Source organism: Erythranthe guttata, chromosome 13 (assembly GCF_056151865.1).
Source record: "Erythranthe guttata isolate IM_541 chromosome 13, IM_541, whole genome shotgun sequence".
In the NCBI taxonomy this organism is placed as follows: domain Eukaryota; kingdom Viridiplantae; phylum Streptophyta; class Magnoliopsida; order Lamiales; family Phrymaceae; genus Erythranthe; species Erythranthe guttata.
Window position 1 is genome coordinate 17,076,275 of NC_142545.1, and position 20,008 is coordinate 17,096,282.

At 37.2% G+C, this 20,008-nt stretch overlaps 5 protein-coding genes and 1 long non-coding RNA gene across 6 annotated transcripts; 5 read left to right on the forward strand and 1 right to left on the reverse strand.

The window, feature by feature from the left end:
* Positions 1 to 252: 252 nt before the first annotated feature.
* On the forward strand, positions 253 to 2,576 carry LOC105969048 (ras-related protein RABB1c). Its single transcript, XM_012993771.2, has 6 exons — positions 253 to 468; positions 901 to 1,040; positions 1,146 to 1,228; positions 1,603 to 1,807; positions 1,910 to 1,978; positions 2,132 to 2,576. Exons 1-6 carry the CDS (start codon positions 423 to 425, stop codon positions 2,222 to 2,224), a joined length of 636 nt encoding a protein of 211 aa, XP_012849225.1. The 5' UTR covers positions 253 to 422; the 3' UTR covers positions 2,225 to 2,576.
* Positions 2,577 to 2,801: 225 nt separating this feature from the next.
* On the forward strand, positions 2,802 to 3,742 carry LOC105968532 (uncharacterized). The gene is made up of 2 exons (XR_016029327.1): positions 2,802 to 3,022; positions 3,226 to 3,742. It is a non-coding gene; the product is annotated as an uncharacterized LOC105968532 (long non-coding RNA).
* A 1,044-nt stretch (positions 3,743 to 4,786) lies between these two features.
* Positions 4,787 to 8,080, forward strand: GAUT4 (galacturonosyltransferase 4). The gene is made up of 9 exons (XM_088812233.1): positions 4,787 to 5,411; positions 5,497 to 5,531; positions 5,618 to 5,659; positions 5,775 to 5,883; positions 5,963 to 6,069; positions 6,139 to 6,386; positions 6,476 to 6,833; positions 6,916 to 7,491; positions 7,591 to 8,080. The coding sequence occupies exons 1-9, from the start codon at positions 5,300 to 5,302 to the stop codon at positions 7,864 to 7,866; spliced, it is 1,863 nt and encodes a 620-aa protein (XP_088668359.1). The 5' UTR covers positions 4,787 to 5,299; the 3' UTR covers positions 7,867 to 8,080.
* A 138-nt stretch (positions 8,081 to 8,218) lies between these two features.
* On the reverse strand, positions 8,219 to 11,620 carry LOC105968428 (glucose-1-phosphate adenylyltransferase small subunit, chloroplastic/amyloplastic). The gene is made up of 9 exons (XM_088812234.1): positions 11,056 to 11,620; positions 10,117 to 10,413; positions 9,751 to 10,020; positions 9,470 to 9,649; positions 9,278 to 9,381; positions 9,067 to 9,178; positions 8,839 to 8,937; positions 8,625 to 8,744; positions 8,219 to 8,527 (listed from the first exon to the last, which is right to left on the reverse strand). Exons 1-9 carry the CDS (start codon positions 11,332 to 11,334, stop codon positions 8,411 to 8,413), a joined length of 1,578 nt encoding a protein of 525 aa, XP_088668360.1. The 5' UTR covers positions 11,335 to 11,620; the 3' UTR covers positions 8,219 to 8,410.
* Positions 11,621 to 12,234: 614 nt separating this feature from the next.
* LOC105968307 (uncharacterized) lies at positions 12,235 to 12,958 on the forward strand. Its single transcript, XM_012992937.2, has one exon. The coding sequence runs from the start codon at positions 12,281 to 12,283 to the stop codon at positions 12,851 to 12,853; it is 573 nt and encodes a 190-aa protein (XP_012848391.2). The 5' UTR covers positions 12,235 to 12,280; the 3' UTR covers positions 12,854 to 12,958.
* A 3,268-nt stretch (positions 12,959 to 16,226) lies between these two features.
* LOC105968427 (putative E3 ubiquitin-protein ligase EDA40) lies at positions 16,227 to 18,722 on the forward strand. Its single transcript, XM_012993053.2, has 3 exons — positions 16,227 to 16,702; positions 16,978 to 17,112; positions 17,314 to 18,722. Exons 1-3 carry the CDS (start codon positions 16,577 to 16,579, stop codon positions 18,535 to 18,537), a joined length of 1,485 nt encoding a protein of 494 aa, XP_012848507.2. The 5' UTR covers positions 16,227 to 16,576; the 3' UTR covers positions 18,538 to 18,722.
* The last annotated feature ends 1,286 nt before the right edge of the window (positions 18,723 to 20,008 follow it).

A 20,008-nucleotide genomic window follows, 5' to 3' on the forward strand; every position in this document is an offset into this window, starting at 1 on the left:
AATACTCCCTGGAAAATGAGGTATCAAAAATGTAACCACTCTATTAACCTATCACAATTTGCCACGTGGCATTTAATAATATAATTATTTATATATTTAAAATTTGATAATCTATTTGATACTTGTGGTTGGAGTGAATTTTTTTTCTAGAAGTATCAAAGTATTATATCAAGTATCAAATGTATATTTAATGCTCCATTTTGATGTCTCTCCATTGGAGTTGCTCTAAATATTGCTTCGCTGGTATGATCTGGATCAATCGACAATAATGTTTGAGCCCACATCTTTTTAATTATTAAATGAAGAATTATTATTCTGCAAATCATGCCACCTACAACTATTTCTTAATTATTATTTTTTAATCATCTTCAAATTTTTCTGTGGAGAGTCGGCAATCGGAATTAGGGATTTTTGCCGGTAATATGTCGTATGCGTATCTGTTCAAGTACATCATCATCGGAGATACTGGTAATTTCTCGTTTCTCGATTTCATCCCTTTTCAAATTCCCGATCGTTTAATGCTAATTTTTTTTTTTTAGATTAGGGTTTGTTTTGGGGTTTCTTTAGTAGGATGTTGTTTAAGGTAATTCTTGTTTGGATTTCTTCTGCCTTTTGATTGTAGTTTGTAGAATGTAGACTGTAATGAATTATTATCAGTAGTCGCCGGAGAATTTCTGGGGAAAAAAATAAGTCAATGATAAATCATCAGTGTAATTGAGCCGATAAAAATCGTATCTTTATGGGACTAAGCCCGTCTATCTGTCGAAAAGATTGCAAGTTTGATGGATTGGGATTGACTTTAATGTAGATTATCCACCATTGTTTGAAAAAAATGTTATGTAACTAAATCGGAAAGAAATTCCTTCATAATTTTTTGGAAATAATGAATTTGTTTTGCAGGGGTGGGAAAATCATGCCTTCTTCTTCAATTTACCGACAAGCGTTTCCAGCCAGTGCATGACTTGACTATTGGAGTCGAGTTTGGGGCGAGGATGATCACAATTGACAACAAGCCCATTAAGCTTCAAATATGGGACACGGTTTGTTTTTCATTTTTCTAAATTAAAAAAACGATATGCTTCATTATTTCGTAATAAACGACCGATATTCTAAATCTAAAACTGGGTTCTGATTGATATTTACAGGCCGGTCAAGAATCGTTCAGATCCATCACAAGGTCGTACTACAGAGGTGCAGCTGGTGCACTTTTGGTATATGATATCACTAGGTACTTACTGCCTTTTATTTTAACTCAATGTTTCTCGGAAAGATTTGTGATTCTCTATGAATACAGTTCATTCAAGATGTATACTTACCGCTACTAACTCACGCGCAACTGTTAAAGATTCACTCTTGACGATTGACATTATTTTTACAGATCAATTTTTTTTTTACTCGAGAAAGCTGTATCTTGTACTTGTCTCTTGTATACCGAAACCTAAGATTAATCATTAATCATTAGTCATTACGGCTCTATCTAATCATTAGCTTGTTGGTGAATCCAGCTCTCGTGTTATACCTGTCATTGTAAGATGTAAGAGATTACTAGGCCGAATTTTCTCCCAACTGTTTCTTCATTGTACCCTGTTTCTAATTTGTCAGGAGGGAAACTTTTAATCACTTGGCTAGCTGGTTAGAAGATGCGAGGCAGCATGCAAATCCAAACATGTCGATTATGCTGATAGGCAACAAATGTGACCTTTCCCACAGAAGGGCTGTTAGCACAGAAGAAGGAGAACAATTTGCAAAAGAAAACGGACTCATTTTCATGGAAGCATCTGCAAAAACTGCACAGAATGTCGAGGAGGTGGTGGAATTGTTTCAATATATTTTGCTTTATCTGCTTCTACGATACGATATTTAAGTATTCTCCTTTATATTTCTCATTTTCGCAACACATTATCTGCAGGCATTTATCAAAACTGCTGCCACAATATACAAGAAGATTCAAGATGGAGTCTTTGACGTTTCAAATGAGGTAAGACTTAGCCCCTTATATCTTCGTTCTTGGTCAAACAAATCTTGACCTGTTAGATCACAGTGAAATATCTTATTCCATATCACGTATCATATAAAGAAATTGATTATTTAATCTCACCAATTTTGTAATTTTTGTTTCTTGGATTTGCAGTCGTATGGAATAAAAGTTGGGTACGGTGGAATTCAGGGCCCGTCTGGTGGCAGGGATGGTAATTCTTCACAAGGTGGAGGTTGTTGCAGTTAAGATTTGTGTGTAAGCAGCACAAACTGCTCAAACGCTATCTCTGCTCTGCTCTGCTCACACAGCTTGGGTTCGTTGAAACATTATTAAAGTCGTGTATTTATTTGAATTTGTGGTCTCGTTTGTTCCGCTTGTCTGTAAATTTGACAGTAGTGTCGTGGCTGTACAAAGGAGTGGAACGATGAGTTTGTGAGAAAAAAAAAACATACGTTTTTGCAAAGTTGGCAAACTTGGAAATAACAGTCAAATTGTGATGTATTTATTCTACATGTGTTGGTTTGTGGTTTTTGTCCAAATGAGGAAACTCAATGTAATTATAGTGTACCTTTTTTCTTTAATGCAATGTATTTATTTATTTGTTGAGAGAAAAAAATTAATTAATGGAGGTTTATTTTAAGGAAGCAGAGACACAAAATAAGCACTTCTTTAGGATCATATCAGTTGTTATAGACGTAAACTTGCACACGAATTTTTTCCCACTGATTTTTTTTCTCTAATAAACTCATTATATATATATATATATAGAGAGAGAGAGAGAGAGAGAGAGAGAGAGAGAGAGAGAGAGAGAGAGAGAGAGGATGGAAAGAGAAATGAATGGAGAGGGGGGAACTTGGCAAAAGGCGTGACGGATGGTGTGGATTTGTACGCATCTCTGCGTGTATGTGTGTGTATATTTGTGTGTGGAAACGGTGTTTAATTAATTAATTAATAAATAAATTAGATATGTATCTCTCTCAGTACTCAGCGTGATCTTCCATTTGAAGCAAAACAAAACCACTTGAAAGAAAGTTAGCCAAAAAGGTATTTCAAGATCCGTTTTTTAATTCTCCTAACTTTCGTTCATCCATCCATCACTCTTTCTCATTTCTTCAACGCAACTAAAATTGCTGTCTTTTAAATCTACAAATATATATTTAGCCAAAGTACACACCCAATTTCTTGAAAAGACTCGATTTTTTTCATCGTTGTCGATATTATATATATTTCTTCGTGTTTTAATTCAGATAGTAATATGGAGAGGGATGGCAAAAACAACCAGAACAAGAAGAAGAGAACAAGAGATAATCACGATGAGTCGTGGCCCCACAAAAGCAAGAAGCCGTTGGAAAGCTTCGTCGTCGTCGAAAATAATATTATTGATCAAGAAAAGCCCTGCTACAAATTCTATGACAGCAGCAGTATCGGAGTTTTCGATTTTCCGTGGCTGAACGAGGGCGTGGGTTTTATTATGGCTGGTGAGTACTTTGAGCCCGAAGAAAAGTTCCCTCCAATTAATTTCGATGATGGAAATTTGTTCGTTGGTGATGGAAATTTGCAAGAAAAAAAGGTGGATGATTATTACGAAGACGGATTTAATTGGTCGTTGAAAGTTGATGATCTTGAACCGGTCGATAATTGCATTTGGAGTTTTGTTATTGATCAGCCTCTTTCTTAGCATTTGGTTTGAACAATTGGTGTAGACAACTAATTAATTATGATCAATTGAATAATCTGCTCATGATTAATATTTATTTCGTTCAATTTTTTTTTTTTTTTGTGTTGGAAATTACGTCGACGATCGTGTCAAAATTGGTACAAGAGATTTTGCAGAGAAATATGAAACAGAAATACGTTTCTTGCTCCGATATGTAGCCGTGGAATAAAAAACCACGCAACATATTGACACGAGCACCTAATTAATTGGTTATTTTTGAATGTTACGTTGCTTGTTACTTTCAGGACCATCTTTCCTGGTAAATTAAATTCATTACAAATTTAAAACCATGTTCGGCAACTTTCTGCTTTGGGAGTTACGTTTTGATTGTTTCGAGCACCACATGTTTCAACCTTTCAAATTTTCGACGTATCCCTTTTTTTCGGAGTTACGAACATGTTCGGTGTCGTGCCTAACCGCTACGTACCCATCGGATATTTCTTGGGATTATTTTTTTATTTTATTTAATTCCAAGAATTACCTTAGAATTATAAGGTGATTGATTGATATTGGATCCACTTGATTTAGCATTGCTTTCTTTGGAAGAAAAAAAAGGAATAATATATATAAATGTTGTCTGAATCTGGACATCGCTCATCTCGAACAATCATGTCTATTGCATAAAATCCCACAAATGGTTTGGCGTCTAAGATATGAACTCATAATTCAGTTTCTTTAGATTAGATGGTGGAACTTTTAAAAAGGTGAATCATTATTTAATAATGAATTAAAAAAAGGGTAAATTACGGTCGTCTTCTTTAGGTATGGTCAAATTACGAAAAAACTCATTATGTTTGGATAATTATAACCACCTCAATTATGAATTTTCTTACACCTCCGTCCTTGCGGTGACAAATTTAGTAGCATCTTTTAGATTATATGAAATATTTTTCAGTTTGTACCCGTTTTACTACAAGATGATCATAACATGTGTCTCTCGACTTGTAAATATCATATTGTTGTACACCACAAACTGCATCTTTGCACAAAATGAGTACAAGGTAGAGAATATTTTGACGAAATCTAGAAGATTATAATGAATTTTATATAATAATACTGGACGTGTAAGGAAATTTATAATTGAATAATGATTTTTTTTTCTTTTTCTGTAATTTGACAACGTTCACTTGTGATATGTATTAATATGGAATGTGGGCCAAAGAATAAGATCACACAAATATGTTGTTGGTTGGATGAATAAATATGAATATGAAGGGACTTGTGCTCACACAACTAACTCTACTCGAAAATGGTGGATCTTTAATCCTTACATTCTTTAATAATAATTACTACTCTTATCTACATTAATAAATATACTATACTATATTCATCTGTGGTGGGTTCTCAGCAGAATTCATGTTTTTTTTTTTTTTTTTTCATTTAAACAGAGAAAAACACAAACCTAGGTTAAAAAAGATTGCTTTTTTATTCTTTTCTTTTCTTGATTTCAATTACAATTAGCCGTTGCTTTTTGTTTCTACTTTATTAGACTGTAACTGTATAACTGTTGCTTCTGTTTCTTACAACTTTGATTTTCTGTCTGGGTTTTTTTCATTCATGTTTCTTTTCAAGTAAAGATTTGATTTTGATAAAAAAAAAAGAAAATGAAAATAAAACTGAGAAAATCAGTGGTGTTCTTACTGATGGTGACTGTTCTTGCCCCTATTGGTCTCTACACAGACAACACTCTTGGATCCCATTTCACTTCTTCTTCCTGTAATGATACTTCCTCTTAACTTTTTTCTTCTTTAATCTTTCTTGATTGCGTTCCTTTATTTTATTAATTTGTCTGCTTTTGCAGCTAGGAATGAATTTCTGGAAGATGTTTCTACCTTTGTAAGTCCTCCTTAAATTTTTTAATTTTTCTTTTTATTTTTATTTGGAGTAATTCTCTGATGGCCTGTGTGTATGTGTGTGTGTAGACATTTGCTGGTGACGTCATGCCATTAAATGTGCTACCTCAGGTGTGTGTGTGTGTGTGCCTTTCTTGAATTTCAGTTTCCTTTGTTTTTATTAAAAGTTTTGATCTTTTGTTGATTCATTAGCTGTAATGACTGTTGTTTTTTGTTACTGCAATAGGAGTCATCCACCACACTGAAAGAACCACCGGGCGTAGTTTATTCGGAAAATGCAACCGAATCTACCTCAGACGACACTAATTCTCGAATCACTAGACAACTCACTGAAGGTTTCGTTTTTCTTCTGCCTTGAATTATAGTTTCAGTTCTCGGGGTTATGGTTTATTTAACATACGATATATCTAACAGAATCAATCTCAATTGGTAATGGCGGCAAAAACCAGTCTTTAGATGCGAATCCCATAAGCCAGGTGATCGATAAGGTCGTGGCAGATAAGGGTCTTTCTCGAAAAGTGGTAAGATTGGTTTATACTTGTATTGGAATGAAATTTCTCGTAATTTATGGTTTTAATTGTTTCTTGTAGGGACCGCAAAAACTACAACGCTCTTCCCAAATCTCCGGCAAAACTAGAACCAAGAAACAGAACGAACAAACAGTACCTTCAGACGCACGTATTTGCCAGCTCAAGGACCAACTCATTCGAGCAAAGATTTACCTTTCCCTCTCGTCAACTCGCAACAACCCTCTCTTCATAAGGGAGCTGCGTTTGCGTATCAAGGAAGTTCAACGTGCACTCGGAGATGCCACCAAAGATTCCGAACTGCCAAGAAAGTTAGTTTAATTATTTTTGGATTTCACAAGATTCCAAATCTTTATCGAAATTTAATCATTGGTTTTTCCTTTTCTTTTCAATAATGTAGTGCTTTAGAGAGGTTGAAAGCAATGGAGCAAACGCTGTTAAAGGGGAAACAAATGGACGATGATTGTTCCTCTGTGGTAAAGAAACTCCGAGCGATGCTTCATTTATCTGAAGAGCAGCTACGGGCCCACAAGAAACACGCCTTGTTTTTGACGCAATTAACCGCCAAGACGATCCCTAAAGGACTTCATTGTCTCCCTCTTCGCCTTACAACCGAGTATTTCACTTTGAACTCATCTAAACAGGATTTTCTCAACAAGGAAAATTTAGACAGTCCCAATTTATACCATTACGCCTTGTTTTCCGATAATGTATTGGCTGCTGCAGTTGTCGTAAACTCGACAATATCCCACACAAAGGTGATTTTTTTTTTTTTTTTTTTTTTTGTGTTCGATATTTGTCCTTCAATTTATGATATTAACTTGTTTTTGTTTCGAGCAGGATCCTTCGAAACATGTTTTCCATGTGGTGACCGATAAGCTGAATTACGCTGCAATGAAAATGTGGTTTTTGGCGAATCCACCTGGCAAAGCGACTATACACGTTCAAAATGTCGACGAGTTCACGTGGCTAAATTCGAGTTACAGTCCGGTTCTTAGGCAGCTCGGTTCTGCCTCAATGATCGATTACTATTTCAAGAATCGCAGAGCTGAATCCGATTCCAACTTGAAATTCCGAAATCCAAAGTACCTATCAATAATGAACCATCTCCGTTTTTATTTTCCAGAGATTTTTCCAAATCTTGACAAGATTTTGTTTCTAGACGATGATGTTGTTGTCCAGAAAGAACTCACTGGCCTTTGGTCTCTTGATTTAAAGGGCAAAGTCATTGGAGTTGTCGAAACGTGCGGAGAAAGCTTTCACCGATTCGATCGGTACTTAAATTTTTCGAACCCTCTTATTTCTCGGAGTTTTAGTCCACGTGCGTGTGGCTGGGCTTTCGGGATGAATATATTCGATTTGGATCAATGGAGGAAGCAAAATATTACACAAGTGTACCATAAATGGCAGAATCTGGTAAATTCCCATTTCAAATCAACAATTGGGATTGTTTATTTATCTATTTATTTTCTGATGATTGATGAAATTTTTATTTTTATTTTTTTTAATTGACAGAATCATGATAGATTGTTGTGGAAGTTGGGGACACTGCCACCTGGACTGATAACTTTCTGGAACCATACTTATGCTCTTGACAAATCTTGGCATGTTTTGGGGCTTGGTTATAATCCAGGTGTAGCTCAAAGAGACATTGATCGAGCGGCGGTTATACATTATAACGGTAATTTGAAACCGTGGCTTGAGATAGGTATACCTAAGTTTCGAAGCTATTGGGCGAAATTCGTCGATTACGATCAAGTTTATTTGCGGGAATGCAATATCACTCCTTAGATTAGAGGCTAAAACCATTTTTTATTCTTGAGGTGATGATGAAATGCGCGTGTATTTGTAAATGATTCAACGCAGAGTCGCCGTGCGTACAATGCGATTACGTTCGATCATATGACATTGATCTTTCGGACAAAAAAATGTTAAATTATTGAAACATGAGGGACTAAATCTATTTTTTTATGAACATGGGGACTAAATATGAAATTGAGGTAAACTTGAGGAGTATCGTACAATTTATCTTCTATTTTCCGGCGATTCCTTATGTTGAGTGTTTGAATAGTGATACGAAAACGCTAATAGTTCAGTACTGTATCGGTGTTTGTTTATCATTTTTAGTACGGTCTTGTTTGCATTTGTTACCTGTCGTTATTCATTTTCGAGAAAACCGAAATCGTGGACAACGAAGAAAGCATTTACATTTGCAGTCACCTCATGTTAAAATGAAAAAAGAAAACAATGATATGTATGCATATTTGTTGTTCATATCATATTCTAGCTTCATTTTTATTGGACGACGATTACTCACTCTCGTTCTTCGTCGTCTTCAAATAATAGTTCCACTCGGAATCAAGGCGTCCTTGATTACAGTGACGATGCCGCTCTTGATGAAGTACCCGTCGGTTTCTCGTGCCGCCTCTTGCACATTGTCACTGTTAATAATCTGTAATAATAATAACAAGGTTATATCAACTTATATTCAGCAAATGCATGTAATAAAATAATCGTGAAAAACGGGTTTTTTTTTTTTAAAAGATTACCTTGACATCGTCTCCAATACGGGCATTTTTGTCGATTATGGCCCGTCTGATGTGAGAATTCTTGCCAATACCAATCGGGACTCCACCTTTTGCTGCTAGGAGTTTCCTATCTGCATCGGTCTGGTGCGGAAACAATTAACGGGATTAGTACTACAACACTTTATTAATACGTAAACCATATTTAATTTTCGCCACTAGAAAGTGTGTCGATCACCTCATAATAGTCGGCTCCCATCAACAAGGTGTCTTCAATAATTGCACCCTCCGATATGCATGACCGTAGACCGATTACAGAATGGTGAATCTTACAGTTCTGCAAAAAAAAAAAAAAAAAAAAAAAAGATCGAGCATTTAAATTACTAATCGCTATCGTTATCATTAATTGTCCCAAATTAGGAAATAAACAATATTCACATGTACATTTGGATTAAAGAGAGCTTACCTTAATGACACAACCCTCACCGATTACACTCTCAGTAATATCGGCATCGAGCATTTTGGAAGGTGGCAAGTACCGCGGCTGTGTATAGATCGGTGAAGATCGATCATAGAAACTGCATTGAATCGAACAGTCGTATCATATTTATTACATCAGTGAATGTTAATTATAATTTATAATCCCTCGTACTAAACTGTCGGTCAACGCAACTAACCTGAAATCTGGCACGGGCTTCTTTGTAATCCCTAAATTAGCGTTGTAAAATGCCTCGATAGTTCCAATGTCTTCCCAGTAACCGTCGTACAGATAAGCCTGAACCTGATAGACGAAGAAAAAACGAAAAAAAAAAATTACAAATTTTCGAGTGATTTTTTTTTTTGGGACTTAATTATCCAATAAGACTTACCCTCAAACCAATCGATGTAGCACCCGGAATAACTTCACTTCCGAAATCATTAGCTCCAGGGAATTGCTCTCGAAGCAAATTCAACATTGCGTTCTTGCTAAAAACGTAAATACCCATGCTTGCAATGTAAGGCATTTCCTTTGCTCTCTCATCGTCAAGACCTAAAATCGTGGTGTCTACCTAAATAAATGGTATCTAAGTCGATTAGGGGTTTGCGGATAAAATTTGAGAAGCTGACAAAAGAGAGGCGATTAGTTAGTTGTCTGCAGTTTTATTATTACCTTCATTGCCTTGAGTTGTTCTCCCTTTGGCTTCTCTGCAAACTCGATTATCCTTCCTTCGTCGTCAATCTTCATCAGACCGAACGCAGTAGCACGTTTTTCATCCATGGGCAGAGCGGCGACTGTGATGTCAGCGTCGGTTTCTCTGTGAGCTTGGATGAATTTTTCGTAATCCATACGGTACAAATGATCTCCAGCAAGAATCAGATATTCAAGAACATCGTGTTCTTCGAAAAGCCATAGGTACTGCCTCACCGCATCAGCTGTACCCTAAAACAAGATCCCACAAAAGAATCAGTTCGGAAACTAAATAAATAAAAGAAACACGAGAGAGTGAAAAGGGATCAATTCTTGATTTTTTGTTACCTGGAACCAGTTTGGATTTTCCGGGCTTTGCTGGGCAGCGAGAACTTCAACGAAGCCTTCGTTCTTGTAGCCGCCCATATTACTGGCGTACGCCCTTGACAAGTGGCGATTGAGCGATGCGGAATTGAATTGAGTGAGGACGTAGATTTTGGAAATGTTGCTGTTCAAACAATTACTAACGGGGATGTCAATCAAACGGTAATTTGCGCCCAAAGGTACGGCAGGTTTTGCTCGTTTCTTTGTGAGAGGGTAAAGCCGAGTCCCGGCTCCGCCTCCAAGAATGATGCCTAGTACACTCTGTGTAACGAAACATCGAAGGATCGATTCAGTTTACGATATACCATTGTTTTAGAATCCGTAAATGCACTTCTGTTTACGATGTTAATTACATTATTTAGAAACGAAAACTGAATATCGTAACCTCGTTCGATTTATCCTGACATCAAAATCGACATGATGTTTTGGCAACATATCGAACATAATGTATAATGTATACATCCAGTTATATGCCCTAACCCTTCATTCATCTACAAAAATCTATACTGAATAAACTACTGAGATATATATAATTGACGGAAATCGTGTCTGATAAACCCCAGTAACAATGCATATCAAGAACATCAAACACAAATGCACATCACACACACACAAACAGTGTGAGAGAGAGAGAGAGAGAGAGAGAGAGAGAGAGAGAGAGAGAGAGAGAGAGAGAGAGAGAGAGAGAGAGAGAGAGAGAGAGAGAGAGAGAGAGAGAGAGAGAGAGAGAGAGAGAGAGAGAGAGAGAGAGAGAGAGAGAGAGAGAGAGAGAGAGAGAGAGAGAGAGAGAGAGAGAGAGAGAGAGAGAGAGAGAGAGAGAGAGAGAGAGAGAGAGAGAGAGAGAGAGAGAGAGAGAGAGAGAGAGAGAGAGAGAGAGAGAGAGAGAGAGAGAGAGAAACATACCGCATTGGCGTCGGGGTCAAGACAAGTCTGAGAAGAGCTGGAATCGGAAACAGCTTTGGGAGAAACGACACGGGGAGCGGGCAATCTGCCCCTGCAACTCCCTCCGCCGCGAAAATTGACACAGACGGCGCCGCCGAAAAGCTCCGATTTTGAGGAACTAATGGTGGGTTTACAATGCAATCTGCTCTGCCCACTTAGTTCAGAAGATGAAGATGACGGAAGCCCACAAATTTTCCTGAACCCAATTGGCGATGATGACGCCACGGCCGCCATTTGCATTCACAGTGCTTGTTAATGGGAGTAGTTACACTGAAATTACTGCTACTTTTTTTGTTGATCGAGATTCTTGATAATCAAAAGGGGAAGAACGAATTGTTAAGAGAAAATCCAGTGTGTGTAGAAATTTGAAGTTATTTTAATGGGAGTGTGTGTTGAGGAATGAATTGAAGGGAAAATCTCTCGATAACGACTTTGAGCTTTGGGGCAATACACGCCACATGTTTTCTTTTTTCATGTTTCTTATTTCTTTTTTTTTCATAATTATGTATTTTCTAATAAAATATTTGGTTTTATTTCGTCACAAAGAATATTTATTATTCTATTTCATGATTCTTTTTTTTTTTTTAAGGCTTTTTCTTTCTTTACTATTTAAAATGAGTACTATTTAAGTATTCTCGTGTGTATTAAGGGTTCAGTTTAAAAATATTTTAATACATCCGGATTTTTCAGACTTAAATTTCTGACTTCACTAGTTAGACACATTCCCCCAATAGTTATTTTTAATCAATTTTGAATGATAATTAAGAATTTTTTTTTCCTTTAAAAAACGTGTTATCTAACTAACTAGAGTTAAATTTGACTAAATTAAAATGAGAAGAATTACAAAATTCAGATAATTTAATATTTCACTCTCTTTACACCATCACACGTGTTTTCTTCTCAAAGTGAGATCTCTGTAATCTGAAGCAATTTTGTAATAGATATGCACAAAATCTGACTTTTTATACACATAATATATAATTCTATATATCACAAACTTTGTGTTATTTAGGTAATCACACACACAAATTTACATAATCATAATACATAAAATGTAATAAAAATAAAAAAGAACATGCACGTGCGTACCACGTGATCTCTCATTTCTCTATATATAGCACAACCAACAAACCACTGTTACTCAATTTTCATACTGCCATCGATCTTTCCGCAAATAAACAAACATATGGCGATTCTCCGCACTACTCTTCCGATCATCGCCGCCGTCTGTTTTTTTCTAACTTACCCACCATTCTCCTCCGCCGCCGCCGACAAAAGTTACGAGCTAGCCACCAAAGTCTGCAAAAACACAACAGACTTCAACTTCTGCCGGGAGGTAGTCTTCCCAGACCCACGCGCCGCCGACGCCGACCGCGTGGATTTGGCTTACATAATCTTCAACTTGACCTACATAAACTCGACCAGCACCCAAGAATACATCGAGCGCGAAATCAAGTCCATCGGCGGCGGAAACTCCGGCGACGGCGGCGCAGCATTACTAGAAGGACTGAAAAAGTGCAGGGATTACTATAAAGAGGCAAATCGGACTCTTTTATATGATATGCTGGGAGACTTGGATTCTGATAGCTATTCTGGGTTCGATAAAGCATCGCTTAGAGTTAAAGAACAAGCAACCGCCTGCGAATTGGGTCTCCGCCACTCCGGCGGAGGATCTCCGGCGATGAGGAAGAGGAACGGCGCTTTGGTCAAGCTTGCCGATGTTTGTTACGCCGTTTCTCTGCTATTTCCGTATAGTTGATATATTCCTTTTTCTTTTCGTTTTGGGTTGGTGATGAAATAAGTTTGTATTGAGGTTTTCAAATTTTTATTTGAAGTTGATATAATTAATTAATTAATTAATATTTTAATTATTAATAGTTTAATTTTAGCTAATCCAACAATTGATCCGATTCGAAAACCCATGGGCCCATATTAAAGTCAAGCTGACCCAATAACGCTATAGTTGCAGGCCCAGTCATCGATTAGCCCAAACCTTGAGATAGTGGGCCGCCCTTATTTTATCTAGTTATAACTTATAACAAGAAATTCAGAAAAAATAATTAAGAAATATTTAAGAACTGTGCAACTATTATAAAAGGATTATCATTATTTTCATTTCATATTTACCACTAAGGCCCACTCAAAGGCTGGGCCCAAAGAACGAAATCCACCAACGCCCACTAAGGTGTGCCGCCTAAAGAGCAGTCCACACCAAGCTCGACCCCTTGACGACACGTCCGGGCGGGCATAGGGTCCTCGGCAAAGCGCCACGAGAGCTCTGACCAGAGTCAATTTATGACCTTGGGAAGTACGGTGAGGCACATTAAATGACCTTGCTAGCGTGTCTCGCACCCATACCGGCGCAATAATTGCACTGACACCAACATTTATTGCCCGAATGAACGGTGACATTCGGAAAAATATGAGAGTCCAAGGAAACGTGCAAAAAGGCTATCAGCTTAGGAATCACATGAAACGGTGATAATTGACTAGATAGTAATGATGGTTAGGGTTAGCCGGAGAAGGTAGGAAGGAGGCGACGAGAGCGGCGATAGGTACACCCTCGCCGCGGATTTCAGCAGTTGGTAAAAGCTCGAACGAGAATGTTATAAATAGGGATTCCCCCACCCCTGTAAGAGTTTTTTCCCCGGTTCTACATTTATATATGGCCTAAAAGGTTTCCGTATCAATAGTAATTTAAGTCCATTCCTAATATCGTCCATTGCCCTTTACTGACTCGACTATCAGAGTGCTAACTCCGACGTAAGTCCGACTCTCATTTGCTTTCGCAGTATAATTGCATTCCACAAGTGAAGATTTTCGCCATTTCCATCATTACGGAGTGTGCTTGAAAGAGGAGGACGTTTTTAGGACGGATCAATAACGATTAGCGACAAGGAGTTATGATCTATTTTCGTTCAAAATAGAATTATATATGATATAAATCAAAAGCACGAAAGATGAATAAACAAAGTTGGTTTTTTCTTTAATTTTTTTTTTGACATAAATCGGATAATTGAATTTGAGGTTATTATTATACAATAAGAAACAGACAAATCCCTGATAACAATCATTAGAGAATCTGTCATCGAATCCAAAAACGTCGGTCGAGGATCATCAATTTATGTTAACCACAAAAGATAAAAACCCAATTCCACGAACCCTCTAGAATTACAACAAGAAAATGTTAATTTAAGCATAGCTTTGACTTGGTCAAATTTCACATGTATGCATACATATATTCTTTATTAAAAATAAAAAGTTTCTTTGTTCTTTTTCATCTTTCGAGGGACAAGGACCAAGAATGAATGCGAGCAAGTATAATTAATATATTAAACACATTTCATGTTCATAAATATAATTATAATAATTATAATTATATAAAATTAATGATAATAGTTATGCAACATCTAGAAACAAAAACACATATATAATATATATGTCAGTCCAAAAGGAAAAGAGGAAAAAGGAAAAGGAGTTTATTCAACACAGTCCATTTACGGTTTACCAACTTTTCCATTCCCCCAAAACAGTGTTCATCACTTTACTAAATCATCTTCTTTCATGCTTGCTCTTTTCAGATCCAAAAATAGGAAATCAAAATTGTTAAGTGTGCAGTTAGTTAACTTTTTTCCTTTCATTCTTTTTATTAATTTCTAATTAATATTAGAAATTAAAATAAAATAGAAAAGTTGTTCAAGACATGACCATATACAGTTAAACCTCTATAAATTAATACTGCCGGAACTAAGGAAATTCTATTAATTTAGCGAATTATTAAATTATCAAGTTAATAATTTAACACGTTTTCACCAAGTCGGGACTGAGAGAAACTATTATTTCATCAAGATTATTGATTTATCGAGGTTCTACTGTATCATTTCTTTTAATAACTATGAATTTATAATACACCAAAAAAAATATATGCAAGATTCTTGGGGGGGTATATAAGCAAAACCAAATAATAATAGAGATGGGGTGGAGGGAAGCAAAGCATCTTATTGCACCCCACCCCACCCCCACCCCCACCCACCCACACTAACTATATTAAATATATAATATACTATGATGTATGGTGTGTGTACTGTGTTTTTTGTGTTCAATAAGCTGCCATTGAAACTTTAAAGTTAGGAACTGGACCCATCATTATTATGTATATTATATATATATATAAAAGTTGATGGGTAAATGCCCCAAAATTGAAATTTTGAATACTTAACGGTCCTTTTCTTCTTTTCTTTTACATGATTGATTAAGTTTTCTTTTATTTATATTCTAATGAAAGGTTTTATTTAACATATACTCAAAATTATATAGTCTCACGATTCACGAACAACATGTCAAGTAATACATGATTAACACTTGATTGTTCGTGTTAATATAATAATATAATAATAAATATAATAATTTTTTATATTTATTTTTGCTTTCTTTTAGATACTGCATGCCCAGAAAACATGAAGGGGCGCCTTATCCCTAATTTCCTATTTACAGCTGAAAGTAGAAAGACAAGTCATAGTTGGTGGTGCCCACCTGTCTGTTAATAATGCACACTCGGGCTCATATTTTACGGAAAATCAGATTATTATTATTAATATTATTTTTATTTATTTACTTCAAAGTTTAGTCTTTTTTTAAAGAATTATTGTATTAATTATTACGATTATATTCGACATTAAAAAAAAAAAATCATACCTTATAATATGGTTAGATTCGATGGACAACAGTGTCTGAATTTGCTCTTCTTCTGCTTGTCTTGTGTTTGTCAAAGAGTGAAGTTTTGTCTGCAAATGTGAAAACAAAGAAAATTAGATAAGGGGGGACAACTTACACAGCAGATAAATGTAAAAACTAAAAATAATGAAGAACTGAGGAGATATGGTAATTAATTAATTAACTTGGTAATTATTATATATACATAAAATGTTAATTAAAATATAAAATTCAATATTCGAGTCCCAAAAGGACCAGGCCACCGTAGAAGTTGGAGTGTGAAATTGTCATTACTAGTCATAAATGATATATATCAGTATTTATTAATGATTTTGACAAAATGGCAGATAAAAATAATAAATAAAAAATTGAAATTAAATTATTTGCAGCACGCCATACTCCACCACTATTATTCGATTGACGAACAGTGAAAAATCTAAAGTGGAATATATGTACAAAAGTAAAACTGGTAAAAAAGAAATTAATAACCAGTAGAGAAAATGGGACAACGGGGTTGTATTGTATATATATACATATACATACATGTTAGTAGTTCACAGAGGGGTGGGTGGATAGAGACAAAGATGGTAGAACCCCATCAGTCTCAAATCTCAATCATAACAGAGTAGAAGAAAACTCAGTGAGCATTAACCACAGAGATAGAGAGAGAAAGCTGCCATTCATTCTGTGAATTGTGGGGAAATACATTCAGGAGGTATTTAAGTATTGAGGAAGGGGTGGTGGGAAGTGTTTGTTGAGGTGGTCGGAAATGGGTGGGGGAGGTGGCGGCGCGTCGGGGAAGTTGAAGAAAGCCGCTAAGAAAATATTTGTGCAGACATGTGGCTCTTTCTGCCAGACACAACCATCCCATCTTCACAACTCCACCGCCACCACTGTAACTCTCTCTCTCTCTCTCTCTCACTCTCTCTCACACACACTCTCTCTCTCTCACACACACACACACACACAAACACACACACACAAGCAATTACCACATTCTTGATCATGGGCGAAACTAGAATTACAAAAGATACACCTTTTCTTTTAGAATTTTAGATTCAGTTACTGACAATGTGGTAAGATGTTTTTAAGGTGAAAAATTCTGACAAGTGGTTGAGCAAATACATATAGATGTTTAGTTCCTAATATACGTAGTGAATATGTTTTCAGACATGGTGCGATTCTCCCAATTATTCTTCTCCGCCGGAAAATCAAAACGAAAATCAAAATAGGAACATTTCCTGCAAGAAGATCTTATCAGAAATTTCTGGCAAAGGCAATTCAACTACCAGTCCTTCTACTAAGGTATAGTACTAGTTAGTAGCCTTTTGCCATTTAATGTTGACCCATTTATTTCCTTTTTTCTTCCTTGGAAACTCTTTAATTACCCAATTAATCGACTATTACTATTTACTTTCGACACCCTCACATACTAATTATTGAAAAAAAAAAAAATCTCATCTTTAATCATCAGATCTTACCGGATTTTTTGTACGGCTCTTGCAGAATTTGTGCGCAATATGCCTCGAACCATTGAATTACAGCTCAGGCAGTAGTGCAGGGCAGGCAATATTCACAGCACAGTGCTCCCACTCGTTCCATTTCGCCTGCATTTCCTCCAATGTCAGCCATGGCAGTGTGACCTGCCCCATCTGCCGTGCTCACTGGACTCAACTACCTCACAACCTCAACATCAAATATTCGGCAGACCCCATTCTGCAAATCCTAGACGACTCCATAGCTAACTCACGCGTCCACAGACGCTCCTTCCTCCGCTCCGCTCAATACAACGACGACGACCCCGTGGACCCCACCCACCACCCAACCGACCAACCCCGTCTTCACCTCTCTCTAGCGGGGCTACTTCAAGATTCGTCTTGTCTCCGCGTTAGACTATCGCACCAGCCCGCAACAGATTTGGTCTTGGTTGCGAGCCCGAACGGGCCCCACCTTAGGCTCATGAAGCAGGCCATGGCGCTGGTGGTTTTCTCTCTCCGCCACGTGGACAGGCTGGCTGTGGTGACATACTCCTCGGCTGCAGCTCGTGTGTTCCCGCTCAGGCGGATGACTTCCTACGGTAAGAGGAATGCGTTACAGGTCATTGACCGTTTGTTCTACATGGGGCAGGCTGACCCCATGGAAGGGCTGAAGAAAGGTGTGAAGATACTCGGTGACCGTGTCCACAAGAATCCAAATTCATGTATTTTGCATCTGACCGACGCTCCTCCATCCTACCGTCGGTTTGAGGTGGAGGAAGTTCCGATCAGGATCCAAAGGTTCAGCATAGGGTTAGGGTTTGGTGGTGGTGCTTCGAACGGGCTCATCATGCGTGAGTTCGAGGAATTCCTTGCGAGAACACTAGGTGGAGCTGTCAGGGATGTGCAGATGAGGGTGGGAGAAGGCAGGAGGGTGATTAGGATTGGAGAGTTGAGAGGCGGTGAGGAGAGGAATGTTCCGGTGTATTTGGGGGAGTGTGGGCCAGTGTGCGTTGAGTATAGCTATGTAGAAGGTGGGGATGGGGAGTGCGTTGTTAGAAGAGGTGAGGTGGTTGTGGGGGAAAATAAAGGAGAGAATGAAAGTGAGAGCGGAGATGGTGGTGGTGTGGGGATAGTTGGTGGTGGTGGTGGTGGTGGAAGGATGAGCAGTGGTGGTGGTGATCAGTGTTGGGAATATCATGATCCTTTTATGGCTAGAAGATGGGCCAAACATTTGCATGGCTATAGGCTGTAGACTGTTTCTGCCATACATATATTCATTGTAGTTTGTAATTTCTCCATACACAGCTGTATTTGCTGATATCATTCGTTGATCGGGATTGAACTAGTACTTATTTTCAATTCTCGGCTACTTTTTCCTTTATCCGCATTTTCCTGTAAACGAAACTTCAGTTGGAACAGCATAACAGAGAGTAAGAATTGCGAATATATATTTGCTCATTACTTGCTGAAGTTCATGCATAAAAGAGAACAACAGCACTCAAAGTATCATTTGTAGTGACCACATAATAAGAATTTTAAATGGGATGATGGTGAAGAACGTTGAAAGGCAACAGAAAAGTAATCTTACGTTAATATATGAAGAAAATGGCGCTGTATAGAGCAAACCAAAGGATATGTAAACTGAACCAGATTGCCAATCCTCATTAGCCATTGCTGCACAACTGAAGATCATTGGAACATTCTATTCGGATTTGAACTTCAGACAAGAAGTAGAACTTCACTTTTTTAAGATTATTGTTATGCTTCCTAGATAATTTACAATCTGATAACAACCATCAACATCAAAGGCGGCAAACTGGAGACATACTCAATGAATACAGATCTTGCCACAGCCTGCTCTAATCTGGTCAAAGAGTGGGTACTTATTTGACATTTTACGCAGCTTTACTGAAGAAGTAACGAGGTCCATTTTGCTAATCAATCAGTTCTGCATTTGGTTTCAGAGTAAAAATAGGAATATTTTGCTAAGTTTTCCGAGGAAAAGGGCTATATAACGAGTTTCCCAAAACCAGCATTGTTTGTACCTAATCCATAATTCTCCCCTCTCCGTTTTTCTCTCCAGTATCAGATACCAACCAGCTGCTGTTTTTCTCAACTATAGTTTGTGCGTCTATAAAGGAAATGAATACTTACCAGTCTTTGCGCTCTTACTTTGATAGAACCATGGTTAGCCTGCCATTGTCGATCAGTACATATTACACAACCTGTCCGATCTATCTTGTCGTAGCAAGCAGTTTCAACCTTACGTCAACACATATATAACAGCAAACTTGTCCGTCCGTTTTGCTCAGGTTACCATTAGCAGTTAGCACCTTCTACTATGCAACGCAAAAATAATCGGGTGCTATACCGATATTGTAAACACACAAATCAGCAAGGCATCTAAGATCAAATAGGATAATAAATTAATAATCATTAATTTTCATGTGGTAAAATCCTGTGTACGCATTTCCATTTAAGATGGGGATTATTCCTAATCTGGTTAGAGGTGAGTGCTTATTTAACATTAACCACTTCTATTATGCAATTTTAAAAATATTCAGGTGACATTACGATTGCAGTACACACACACAATAAATATTCAGGTGACATTACGATTGCAGTATACACACAGCACAGCTCAAACAGGATAATAATCATTATTTTCATGTGACGATAACTAAGGATCATCGAAAAGATACAAGTACCTGAAAGCAAAACGA

What these genes read in the sequence shown, in the direction of transcription:
- LOC105969048 (XM_012993771.2), top strand. Translation starts at nt 423, where the DNA reads ATGTCGTATGCGTATCTGTTCAAGTACATCATCATCGGAGATACTG. An exon ending in CTGCACAGAATGTCGAGGAG is followed by an intron (nt 1,808 to 1,909) that starts GTGGTGGAATTG and finishes CATTATCTGCAG; the next exon opens with GCATTTATCAAAACTGCTGC. An exon ending in TCTTTGACGTTTCAAATGAG is followed by an intron (nt 1,979 to 2,131) that starts GTAAGACTTAGC and finishes TTGGATTTGCAG; the next exon opens with TCGTATGGAATAAAAGTTGG.
- GAUT4 (XM_088812233.1), top strand. Translation starts at nt 5,300, where the DNA reads ATGAAAATAAAACTGAGAAAATCAGTGGTGTTCTTACTGATGGTGACT. An exon ending in GATTCCGAACTGCCAAGAAA is followed by an intron (nt 6,387 to 6,475) that starts GTTAGTTTAATT and finishes TCAATAATGTAG; the next exon opens with TGCTTTAGAGAGGTTGAAAG. An exon ending in CGACAATATCCCACACAAAG is followed by an intron (nt 6,834 to 6,915) that starts GTGATTTTTTTT and finishes TGTTTCGAGCAG; the next exon opens with GATCCTTCGAAACATGTTTT.
- LOC105968428 (XM_088812234.1), bottom strand. Translation starts at nt 11,334, where the DNA reads ATGCAAATGGCGGCCGTGGCGTCATCATCGCCAATTGGGTTCAGGAAA. An exon ending in TGGGAGCCGACTATTATGAG is followed by an intron (nt 8,745 to 8,838) that starts GTGATCGACACA and finishes TTTCCGCACCAG; the next exon opens with ACCGATGCAGATAGGAAACT. An exon ending in GTATTGGAGACGATGTCAAG is followed by an intron (nt 8,528 to 8,624) that starts GTAATCTTTTAA and finishes TTATTATTACAG; the next exon opens with ATTATTAACAGTGACAATGT.
- LOC105968307 (XM_012992937.2), top strand. Translation starts at nt 12,281, where the DNA reads ATGGCGATTCTCCGCACTACTCTTCCGATCATCGCCGCCGTCTGTTTT.
- LOC105968427 (XM_012993053.2), top strand. Translation starts at nt 16,577, where the DNA reads ATGGGTGGGGGAGGTGGCGGCGCGTCGGGGAAGTTGAAGAAAGCCGCT. An exon ending in ACAACTCCACCGCCACCACT is followed by an intron (nt 16,703 to 16,977) that starts GTAACTCTCTCT and finishes ATATGTTTTCAG; the next exon opens with ACATGGTGCGATTCTCCCAA. An exon ending in CTACCAGTCCTTCTACTAAG is followed by an intron (nt 17,113 to 17,313) that starts GTATAGTACTAG and finishes CGGCTCTTGCAG; the next exon opens with AATTTGTGCGCAATATGCCT.